Genomic DNA, 12632 nt, shown 5'->3' on the forward strand with positions numbered 1-12632 from the left:
GGAAAGATGAATAAATCCGACCATCAGCAACTTCTCCACCAAAATGTTAATGCATACACACATACGTGCATGCGCCTGTAATTTATTCTGATAAGAGAACATGCTTTGGGAAGAGCCGCTAAAAACCAAAAATGATGGTTGTAGAATTCTGACTCAAGTTTGAAACATGCTAATAATAACCAAAAGTCACAGACAAAAGCCAACAACATGTTGGTCAATGACCTGGGTCTGCTTCCCAGAGGACAGGTGTTCCCAGTGTGAACATCTGTGTTATGTTTGGCACAAAACGACATTGTTAGCAAGGAGATAGGAACTAAACAAGATTGGAGACTAAGCATCCTTCGGAAGAGAAAACAGGGCAACAAAATGTATGGGGGAATGTAATTACCTTACAAAAGAGTTGTGCATGCTGTACGTGTTCTTCAGAAAATTGGAAAACCGTACCTACTGGTTTGGCACTTTAATCACTAGCATTAATCACGGGGCGTCCGAGAGCCTGGCTCGCAACTGCGCAGTTCCAGGTTCTTACACAGATACAGTTTCCTTGGTCCCACAAACTGCACCAGCCGAATAACGTGGTGGTAATCTGGATTCTTAACGTGTGAATATTTGCTAATTATTGCTTAAAAGCAGTTGTTATTTTTTATAGCAGACTGCATGTCATTTTTATTCTTCATATGATCAAGAATCTTCTCAACTTTGTTGAGTATTGCACACACTTAGAAAAATGTTTCCTCTTACTTCTTTTTAACATGAAGAATTTGTTTTTAAAACATTCTAATTCTTCCGTTTTGTGTTTCAAAGGACTGTGTAGGAATTCCACACGCTATTTTAAAGACTGAATTTCTGATTCTAAGCCCTTAACTGTCTACAGGGAGAAAAATAGAAATGAAAGACAAAACTTTTATTCATGAGTCTAAGATTATTTTCTGAGTGAATAAGGAAAGACTCAAGGGAGTCAGACTGTTAGGGACTGCTGAACAGAGTATTTTTAATTTGTAGGCTGTGTTTTGAATTTACAATAGTGCATGGCTATTTCAAGAATTTCTTAGCCTCGGAGTCTTTTGAAAGCTATTGGGATATGCAGTTAATGCACCTGCCTCTGCAACATGTTCAACCTTTTCCTTCTAATGTGAGTAACAATCTTTTCATTAGGAATAAATCTCAAAACCCTCAGAGCAAACAGAAGTGGAGAGAGGGCAGAGCTTATTATAAACACGCATTACATTCAGATTTAGAAATAATTACTGTTATCATTATTATTTATGTATATATGGAGTGTTTACAGTTCTGTTTAGATATTACAGTTTAGGTGGATGGTTATGCTCTATTGGGAAATGAAATTCAACCCTTCACAGTGACTCTGACTTACAGAGAGTTGCCAGCATCACGTGGATGCAAAATGCACAGCCCTAAATGCTTTTGGTTTCTTTAGAACGTGAAAACCTTGGCTTCCTAAAACAGCTCCAGCAAACAGCTCTGCTTATTATCAGTTAAGCATTTTTCAAAGCCTTGTTAGAACACTATTCCTATGTATTTGAAAGACGTGTGCTAAAGTGTGCACATGTTAAATGATCTGAGCACGGGCATTTGCATTAGTCGTATGCACTGTATTTTGCCTTCCTGTACACTGGCACATTTCATAACAACAATTTGTGTAAGATTTAGACAATATTTGGAAAGTAATTTGCTCAGCAGACTGAATGATGTGGAGAGTTTAAAATAAATGAAAATATATTTTCCTACTCGAAATTTCTGGTTTTAACTTGTTAAAGTGAACTCCTGCAAATCAGACCCTGTTCTCTTTTTAATTGATGTAGTAAATGATTATGTTTTCCTAAAATGCAGTCATCTCTAAACGGCTTTGTTGAGGACTAAGTGTTATAAGAAATGCAAAACAACATCTGGAGTAAATGTGATTTGTCAGCTCAGCTCTGGATCACCAACAGCAATGCAGCAGAATGAAGACCACAGCTGTTTTACTGAATGAAATAAAATTCCAAATATTACATCAATGCTTCTGCAAGCGAACAAAATTTCATGAGTTCATACTTAATTTTGGTGAACACTTGCAATAGCTGTATGTTTGAACTGCTCTAAATATCCCTGGGAAAAAAAATCATTAAGATTTTTATGGAAAAAAATGGACAAGCAGAGTCTAGCTTCAAAAACCTCCTTGCAAAGTGTTGATTTAATCTTTAAAGTATTAACACAGATGATAATTGGTTCCTGGATTAAGCCATCATGATATTATTAGACACTAAAATTGTGCAAGATAATGGAAATATTACTTTGTGATCTTTAGATACCTAGAAGTAATGTTTTCTGAGCACTAAAGAAAGCATAATTACCGTTTTCAGGTAGCATTCGTAAGCTGAAATTGAGCATTCGCTGAAAATATAAAGCAGTGCTGATATTAGCTGATATCATCGGTCACGGGGGAAATGTGAAAGTCCTGAGTTTGGAGAACTGATGTACCCTTCATAGTACAAAGCACACATTCGGATGTAGCTTGAATTATTACTGACTTTGCAGGACAGTTGGAGATGCCAGGCCTTTGGTCTTTAGGCTTCATGCTGTCTCCAAGATACGGTAATATTTGACAGCATCCACCCGTCTTGTCATAATGTATTGCAGAATTGATGTTGAGCATCAGAAATGTGTTACTGCAAATACCAGAGAACGGCAAGTACAGCAGCAAGCAATAGCAGGTTCAGTTAAGTGAAAAGGCATTTGTTTAAACTTGTTCCGCACAAGTACAAGCATCGGGTGGAAGACGGTGCACTGTGTAGTAGACAAAGGTACTGTGTGACAATTTCAGTAATAAATGTAGCACAAAGAAAAGTCTAGACAAGTATATTGAGGCAGCAGGAAATTCAAAGTGATTAACTGTGTTCTTTTATGTTTGTGGTCTTCTGTAGCTGTGTCCTCAATACTGGCCAGAAAATGGAGTACACCGACACGGTCCTATTCAGGTGGAATTTGTATCAGCTGATTTAGAAGAAGACATAATCAGCCGGATATTCCGAATTTATAATGCAGCCAGAGTAAGGATGTTATTTGCAAAACAATTCTGTCTCAGTAGATGAGTTGACTCAACTCAAATCACAAAAAATGAAAGTTAAACTATTCTGATTTTTCAGCTTATTTATTTGAAAGCAATGGTGCAATACTGAGTCACACCATAATCAATGAGGAAAAAGCCTTCTACGTGTAATTAAAGTAAAAAATATTTTAATGCATATCTCAAGTGTGTTAAATGCAAATGAAATAAATGCAGTATTCATATTGTATGGTAGCCAAGAAATGCCAAAATCAGTGCTGTTTTCAGCAGTTTGAAATTAGCCATCTAGCATATTTGCATCCCGTGTCATGCGAAGAAAGCTGTGCACCGATACTAGGCGTGTTTTTCAATACCAGTCCCAGGCTTTAGTGAAGATCCTGTCCCAGTAATCACACTTCATAATATGTGTAAGTACATTCCCATATCCAGCTTTTACTCTCCAGTAAATTTGACGGAAGACTAAACAAGGCTTGTCTTTCAAGCTGAGTGGAAAAAAGCTTCCACCCCAGACCAGGCACCTCTTTCCATCCCACCAAGGGATGGGAGTATGGATCACGGCAGAACCTAGCTGGGAGTAAGCAGCACTCCCTGCTGAGGAAAGCCCTGGGATCCGGTAGCTCTCAGGAGAGTGAAAGTTCCCAAAACCACACCCAAAAACATGCTAATATCCAAACAGGGAAGGAGACTGTAAGCTTCAAGATACTTCCTTAACACTATGAAGGCCTTGCATTTGCAGTAAACGTGGCAACAGAAAACCACAATCTCCAGACACGTTAATGTGAGCTTTAGCAGGCTCTGGGTCTGGCTGATGCGCTTTGGGAAGAGGGGCCGTCAGTCAACAGAAATTGGCCAAGAAATCAGTAGATTCCAAATTTTGACCTAGAGCAGACAAAACCCATTGAAGAACATACCTAATGCTGCATCCACTTTGGTTTATTCCCTTATCTTGTTAATCTTACCTCCTCTCTATTGCCTCTTACTCTAGAGGAAAAATGGTAATGTCGACACTTCTGTGCGTTGCTCATTTTAAAAGTGGTACTAAAATGCCCTCACTTTGCACAGAAGTGGAAGTGGCAAATCCTAGACTACGAACACAGTTTTCACGTGTGTGTTTATTATGCCCTTTTCAAAGGACTGTAATTTTCTGCCACCAACACTTGTTCTATGCTCCTTTTTTATTTTAAGTCACCATAAAGCAACTGTTCGGTAATGTTTCACCAGAGGGGTTCTGACTGCTGCAGTAGCACACAATAAAATAAAATGTAGTTAGATTTTTTTTATAAGACGGAAACATCTGAGGATTTCGTTTGTTTTTTTAAATGTTTCCTGCTTCAAAATATCTTGAGAGGTTTTGACCTTTCTCGTAAAAAAAGACAGAAGCACGCAAACATTCTTCAAAATGCTGAAGCGTATAAAAAAAAAGGTATCTAATTGAAGTTGTGTTGCAGCTCCCTCTTTGCTACCAAGTTGCTGCTATGATATTAATTAATTATTTGCTTGATCCTGCAGCTGTACCGTTGCTCTATTCTAGTCTATTTGTGTAGCACTCCATTTAAAACCTGTTGTTCTAATAACTCTGTTGGAAATTAAAAGTTCTAACAACTCAAGGGCAGTTGAAATTACATTAGTAGTTTGTCAGCGGTGATCTGCTTGAACAACTTTCCTCACTGATGAAAGTATCTAAATTATGTACCAAAAAAAATGCTGTTATTTTTCCTGCTCGTTATCTGAATCTCTGCAGCCCCAAGACGGCTATCGGATGGTGCAGCAGTTCCAGTTCCTGGGATGGCCCATGTACAGAGACACTCCGGTTTCCAAACGCTCCTTCTTGAAGCTCATCCGCCAGGTGGAGAAGTGGCAGGAAGAATATAACGGGGGAGAGGGACGCACGGTTGTACATTGCTTGTGAGTACTGGAAACAGAAGAGAGAAAGCCAGGGAATGCTGGTACAGAATCTGTGCCCGGTTTTGAAAGATTTGTGAAGAGGTGAAGAGGCATCCATCTAATCTGAAACTGGAGAAATAATACAGCTGCTCATTTAGAAGCTTTGAATACAAGAGGAATTATATGATTTTTTATGTTGATTCATGAGTTTTCCCCTCTGTCCCTTGGTAGACCCCTGTGAAAAGATGATGGGTACAAGTTAACTCTATTTTATATAAAGATGTCCAGTGACTTTTGCAAATGGAAAACGTGCATATTTATTCAGAGTAAATCAAAATCGTACCTTCAGAACCACATACCTTTTATTTCTACAGATAAGATCTGTAGAAATAAGTAGCATTGGAGGAGTGATTCCTCTTCCAGACATAAAGCACAGAAGTAAAAGTGGTATGATAGACCAGTTATGATGATCCTGTAATTGCCTTACCTTTCTCTAATAATGGTATGTATTTTTGTCCTCCTCTGACCTTTGTGCTCCACCGTGCAGGCTCTCACCCACTCTGCCACCATCCTTCTTTGGATATGGCTTAATACTTGTACCTGCTGTTCGCCCTCAGCAGTAGGTGATCTTTTGAGATGGAGTCCTCAGTGCTGGAAGTTGTATCCCTCTTCCTCTAAACATCTGTTCAAAGATGCTGCCATGATGGAGAAGGAAGGCACTAACAGGAAAAGCGCACACTAATGCACTTTCAAAAGTTGGGACCTGATGTTAGAGCGATGGAGGAAAATCTAAGAGTGTATTAGTAATTCCCACTATCACTGACCTTGAACAAGTCATTGCTCTTCAGTTTCCCCATCTGTAGAATGGGGATAATAATACTTTCATCAAAGGAGCATTGTGCAGTGTGATTAATTAATGTTTTGAGATCTTTAGCTGAAAAGACCCTTTTGAAGTGCAAATTACTGTTATCTCTGAGGTGGCTGATGATATTAAATAGTTGTACAACATCACACATGCGTCACTTCCAGGCAGTAAAGAAAGAAAAAGCTCTAATGCAATCCTTTTAAATTACTTTATTTTAATTAAAATTCTCAAAGAGTCCCACAATATCAGGCAATGTTTTGGCAGCAGAGAGCATTCTTTTCATACTGCCTGGATGTGACAGATGTGCGACGTTTGTATCTTCCTTTGAAAATCAACCATTTGCGAAGCTGGTTTGAAAGACCTGCTACCTAACTAGTCTGCACTCTGGTAATTATTAAGGTTTATTATTTTCAGTGAAGCGCAGCCTAAAGATTCTGATTAGAATAGCTGTAGAAATAATAGGGCTTCCAGAAAGAAAGAGATTCTCTTAAAGATTAAAAATAACGGGGGATAAAGTATTATTAAATACTGTATTTGATCATGCACATGAACATTTGTGCCTGGCTTCTTTGTTAGCAAGTCACTTCTGGTTCTCATCCTCTGACACGGTGGGTGGAGGGGGAATCCACACACTTTTACAAGCAGCCGTTGCCAGGCCACCGGCCTCTCTGCCTGCTCCTACACACAAGGCTTCGGGCGCTTTCCCTGTTCCCCCAAGACGCCTTTGGAGGAGGAAAGCGCCGGGATCTGGACTAAAAGAATTGAAAAGATCCACTTTCTCTGTAACGCTTCCAGGCCTGATGCTCATTGCAACCTTGTGCGTTGACAGTGCCAAGGGGTGTTGAACCGAATCTAAAAGTACCTTGTCCTTATTTTAGCATCCTCTCTGTGCTGTCTCAAGCATTCACTGACAGGTGGTGCAAAACTCAGCCATTCAGTTCCCTCTGGGCTTTCAGCCTGCTGAATTCTGAATCGTAGCTTTGAGGTCTTTCAGCCCACTAATTCCAATTAAAAATCGTGTTCTGCCTAGGGTTCGGCAGCCTTCGGGGGCAGGAATGTTCCTGGTTTCTCCCTACTGGAACTCATGCCTTCTGTTGCCATCCCTGGTGCTGTACGGACTTGTAACATAGACTCAATTGTAACTGAGCCATTTTATCACTTTTATTGTAGGAACGGAGGTGGCCGCAGTGGGACATTTTGTGCAATCAGTATTGTTTGTGAAATGCTTCGACATCAGAGGGCTGTTGATGTATTCCATGCTGTGAAGACACTGAGGAATAATAAGCCTAACATGGTGGACCTTCTGGTACGAGCTGTTTAACTGCACCACTAAATAGAAAATGTTCCTTTTCCTCAGAAGACTCAGTAAGATTTACAGGATTTGCAGTGGGAGTTGTTCACAAAGCAAGCAAGTCATTTTCAAAGGGGATAATGAAGTCACTTCACTTGTAAGAGTATTTTTACACTGCCTTCTTCCCAAGGAGACTTTGTCTCTGTTCATTTGAATTTTTTAAGAGTTTTAAACTTTCAGCTGAACATCCTTATTAATTTTCTTTTCTAGCAGGCTGAGCCAAGTGGAGAGCAGCCCTTGCATGGTAGAAATAATAGTTATGTAAAATGAAATGCCAGATTTTCAAATTATATATTTTATAAATAGCTTAATCGCCTAATATTTATCAAAGCCATGAATTTCAGTTTGACATCCAGAATATTGCATTTAATTATGGTTGCTGTATCTCATAGAAAGATTAAAGAAGTTCAGAAACAAGGGGCCATGTGCAATTATTTTCCTAGAGAGTGTTTTATGAGCTTTTTTTTCTCAAATGGGGAATTGCTGAAGTGCCAGCTGCTATGCCAGAAGAGCTGCAGAACAGCTTAAACCAGCAGGTTCTTACGCTCCAGCGTGTAGTTCTGTACTCGGAGATGGGTGCAGCGTGACAGCCCGTTCTGAAGCCTGGGCTATAAAAGACACTGGTTGACAACATCCCGCTGTAGAGGTGGCTGCTCCAGAGGCAGCTCTACTCCGTTGAGCGCCACGGGCAGGACGAAGCAGCATCTGGGCAGCTTGAGGGCCACTAAACCAATCTGGGCTCATTCCGCAAGCTCCGGTTAAACGAGTTGCGGTCGTATTTCAACATCTTTTCTACAGCGTGCCCAGCGTGAGCCCAGCAGGAGGCATCTTACAGAGCTGCTCCAACCTCTTGTAATTTTAGGAGAGATCCCCGACTCAGCTGAGTCCCAGGTGTGAAACCCGCTGGAGAAAGGGCAGAAAGCAGGAATTTCTGTTGGGAAGAGTGAGGCTTTCGGGCTGATGTGTAGATGGGCAGGGTTACCCACTGCCCCACCACAGGTATGGCTGCACCTCATCTGTCCCGCAGAAGAACGGCTCCCACCACGTCCTCCATCGCGGTGCTCTCGCCTAGCCTGCCTGAGAGTCCCGGAGCCTGCCCTCAGCCCTGCTCTGGCCGGGCTCGTGGAAAAAAGCCAGATGTTGCCAGCTGTGCAACGCAAGGAGGAGGTTTACAAGCAGCAGAGGGGCATGAGCCAGCAGTCTGGAACTGTGACTCTCGTATCAGTGAGAAACGATCTGACTGCTTTCGCAGTGGTGGGAGGGAGCAGCTCAGTGGGCTCCTCTTCCTCCAGTTTATATTCTCAGGAGGAGAATTGTCATGCTGAGAACCACACGTTTTTATTCTCTAGATATCAAGAAGAATGTCCTACTTCTTCATTCAGATAATATAGCTTGGATAGAGACTTGGCAGGCCTGCCGTTCTCTGTTCTGCCAGAGCTTAAGCCCACAGAACTCACTGATCTCTTATTCATTTATTTTATAGAAATAAAAAGAAAATTACCAGTATGAAGATGTACCATAGAAGAAAATGCTCTCTATAAATTCCCGTTTGTGACAGTTCTCCAGGTATAGATTTGTCAGGCAGCTGTCTCCATTTTTCAGTAGAGAATTTTTTTAATCAAAAGCTAAATGTATTATTTTAGAATATAAATATAGCTTTTAGTAAATTGAGGATGGTATTGAGAATGTCTGGACGGCACTGAGAGGCCTTGTAAGGCTCTTTCATTAGGAGATTTCAAAGCACTTGTGGAGTAAATTAGTATTGTTGTCCTTATTCTACAGACAGAGGAACGAAGGCAGGGGACCATCAGGATTTTTCCTATTATCACATAATTCACTGACAAAGCAGAGTTAGAACCACATCTCTTCAGTCTCGGTCTGCTACTTTGTAGGAACAAATATTTGAATTAGCAAGGTTTCAATTTCCATGTAGATTGTTTCATGGTAAAAGGGAATCAGGACACTTGAGGTCTTTCCCTGATCCTGTCACAGACTTTATCCTTTATGACCTTTCTTATATTAATATGTCTTTGCCTCAGTTTCCATACCTGAAAAATGAGAACAGTAATATTCATCTACTGTTGTAAAATTCTGTGGTAAAAGATGAAGTGCTCAGAGTTATAACAGTATTTCACAAAAGTAGTTTCAAGACTGCTTTATCAATCCCTGTTATGCACTTTCTGACTAGATGAAGGGCAGTCTTTACAGTCCATACTTAGAGATTCATTTCTTAGTTTCATTGAAACCTTAAGTTTTCCTGCAGGTGTAAAATCTGAATGCCACATCCATACAGTACGGAAATCTATGACATTCTTCAGTCATCGTACAAAGGGAACACATGGTATTGCAAAATGTCTATTACAGAATGCCCAAGGCATTTTGTGATAAATGCTATTGGACCTACCAATAGGTGTCCTAGAAAAAATAATATATATATACGTCTCTGAAGCTAGCTAATGTAAAGAGACTTTTAATATCCACCATCAAGTGAATAATAAAAATGTACAAAGGACACACATGAGTGAACTCAGTTGGAAATAATATATGTCTGCTCTTTAAGACAGGTATTCAGTTTACTAAAAATGACAGTTATTCTGCTGTATCAGTAAATCAGCATAAAAATGAGCATGGAAAAATGGAAATGGATGAGTGGCTGATCTCTGGTTTTGATCTGTTATGTAGTTACAGAATAATTTTCATTTATTTAGAAACATGCAATAAAAGCAGAAAAGGAATAATTTACATAATACTCCTTCTTTTTTATTCTTTTCTCGTTCTGAAGAAGACACAAGCAGTTTATGGAACCCTGCAGGACCTTAAAACCTCACATACAGCTCCTTCATAACTTAGGCAATATGTGCACCTAAGATTTGTTTTCTTTTGAAGTGACCGCTCTCAACAAAAGAACTTAGAAATTGTCCGTGCTTGTTAATGGCTTTTTGATTGTTGTAATATTATTTTGTCTCTTACATGTTGAGGTGGACTCTCTTCTCAGCTGAAATGTGACCCAAAATCCCAAGTACAGGCCAAAAGAGTTAATCCCTTAAAATGTTTGTGTCAATGAAAAGGAGAAAATATCTCCGGTGTAGTTGTAGTCTTCCTACTTGTGCTGTTGGGAAGGTGAAGGCTGAGTGCTGCCAGCTGGTGAAGTCTGGTGGTGTTCCTACATAATAGTACACACCTGGTTGTCTTTTATTAATTGATTAAAGTGCGTAAGAGAAAGAGGCATCTCAGTGGCAGAAATAATCATAAAACTGGCAGGTGTTTCCAAACTGAATTTTTAGAAGCCAGAGCCCTTGGGTTCAGGGAACCCACACCTAGTATTTCTGGCAGCCTTTTTGTTTCATGTAAATGTTTGTAGTATTGCCAAATACCGCAAGTAGCAAGAACGAAGACAGAAGAGGGGTACGTGTGCGCACACAGAACCGCGACACCGTCAGTGACCGCGTCATTTAAGGTTGCAGAGAGGGCGAGGGTCAGCCCAAAGCACTGCCTCTCCGTACGGCTGCGGACGTCGAGGGGGCCCAGCCAGGACCCTCCGGCTCCGCCGGCCGCGTCTCCCCCCCACCCGCAGGGGTCTCCCTCCCACCGGCAGGGCCTCTCCCTCCCTGGCATCGGCCCGGTTTCCAAGCGCTGGCCAGCCAAACCGGCAGCTCTGTGTTTGAAGCGCAGGGTTGGCACCCGAAAACTTAGCCGGGGTAACAGAAGAGCTGTTAAGAGCCTAACTTGCGCATCACTGTTAATTGCTAAAAATTAATTGGAATAGATCCAATTAATTTAGCTCAGGCCTGGTCTCAGCGGCCTGTTGCACTGGGAGAGAGCGGTATTTCGGCCGGGGTTTGGGCTGCGCGTAGAGGAGGAACGGTAAGCAGCTCTTGCCCTGAAATGCAGCAAGTGCGTGAATGACATTAAAATAAAAGTTACGGTCTGGGAAGTACTAGACACTGGGTCTGTTTTAAGACAAACATTTCCAGGGAGGAATTTCAATAACTCCAATTCTGGTAAAGTGCTACATGAGCATTTTGACAGATGACAGAAGGGTTGCAAGTCAGTTTGCTTACCTGTCATCAGTTTTTCTCATACAAGTGTATTAGAACAGCTAAATACGCATCTAATACGAGCAGTACCATAAGTTACTCTGTGTAGTGTCTATTGTCTCGTTAATATAAAGATTTTCTTATCCGAGTATAAATTGGATTTGCAAACTGGTTCCCATTGACAGCAGCTGCTCGTAACTAATTTTAACAGAAGAGAAATATCGATCCCCTTAATTAAGTTCCTTCAATAACTGACTTTGCGGTTTTCTTTTGATTTTTCAGGATCAGTACAAATTCTGCTATGAAGTGGCTTTGGAGTACTTGAATTCTGGCTGACTGCATAAACAGCGCAAAGTTCCTCCTTTCACCCCCACAAACAAAGCAAGCCGCTTCATGATGCCTGTGTAAATGAGATGAAGACTTCTCAGTGTCACGCTTGTACTGCTTTGTCTAACTGGCTCTTTTTAAGAGCCCGAGCAGATGTTTATAAAACTGCTTGCACTGCCCGTTTTCCACTATGATGCCGCTGCTTGACACCCATACGAGCGTACCCCAAACCACACGGCAGTTGCTGAACACTGTACTCATACGGAGCCATTGATGTGGTGAAGCAGCATGGTCCTCTGGTAAATAAGAGAGAGCACAATTATATTCTTATGAAGGAATTTGTACTTTTCTGTTCTATTTCGTTGCCTGTGATTCCCAGTTATTGTCACAGCCTAGTGTACATTTCTGTTCTGTGGAGAATGCTGTCTGGCATTTTGACAATACATGATTTTTAGTTATATTTGTATTCTAACACATGCATAATAAATGAATCATATGTAGCTTATCTGAACTAATGGAAGGACATGTACCAAATCACGTTAACTTTGTTGAGTTGTAATTTCTGTCCCCTTTGTACCATTTCAGAGAGAGAATCTTGATAGAAATACGGTTAGAAAATGCAAAATACAGGAAGCTCAGATTAATATATCCAAAGCTTTTTCATTTGTTTATATTGTAAATATTTTTTGATTTCATCAAATTATTTATTCATTAAAATGAATTTTTTTGTGAAGCACAGTGAGTGACAATCATTTTTATTAAGCCCTGGAAATGCTTACTGTATGATAGTGTAAACATTTGTTTACCTTGTATGGATTCTCAGCTCAATAAATAATTACATACGTGATAAAATCTCCTTTAATTTAATATCTCTTGGCATCTGAGTGCCTTCAACTAAGCCTCTTTTCAGATTAATTCTTGTAAATACTGAGCTACCTCCAGAGCGTGTTTGTTGTGTGATCCAGTGTTGATCCAGCCAACAGCAAGCTGTGCCGTGCCAGTAAATAGAAAGAGGGGAAATGTATGTTTAAAGAAGCACACACGCAAAGGCAGACCCCAAGCGTCGCCCTGCCTATGACGAAGAGGTGAGGTTGGGCTTAGCGG

The 12632-nt window shown here is 40.6% G+C and overlaps 1 protein-coding gene across 1 annotated transcript in view; it reads left to right on the forward strand.

The window, feature by feature from the left end:
* Positions 1 to 12380, forward strand: part of PTPRM (protein tyrosine phosphatase, receptor type, M) — a gene marked incomplete at its 5' end in the record, with an annotated part of 157445 nt that extends 145065 nt beyond the window's left edge. Inside the window, 4 exons of the mRNA XM_009699945.1 lie at positions 2922 to 3047; positions 4806 to 4969; positions 6984 to 7119; positions 11484 to 12380. Of these exons, the coding sequence (XP_009698247.1) occupies positions 2922 to 3047; positions 4806 to 4969; positions 6984 to 7119; positions 11484 to 11537 (480 nt within the window). The remainder of the gene's footprint in view (positions 1 to 2921; positions 3048 to 4805; positions 4970 to 6983; positions 7120 to 11483) is intronic.
* Between the last annotated feature and the right edge of the window lie 252 nt (positions 12381 to 12632).

The sequence above is a fragment of the Cariama cristata genome, unplaced genomic scaffold (assembly GCF_000690535.1).
Source record: "Cariama cristata isolate BGI_N322 unplaced genomic scaffold, ASM69053v1 scaffold8685, whole genome shotgun sequence".
In the NCBI taxonomy this organism is placed as follows: Eukaryota; Metazoa; Chordata; class Aves; order Cariamiformes; family Cariamidae; genus Cariama; species Cariama cristata.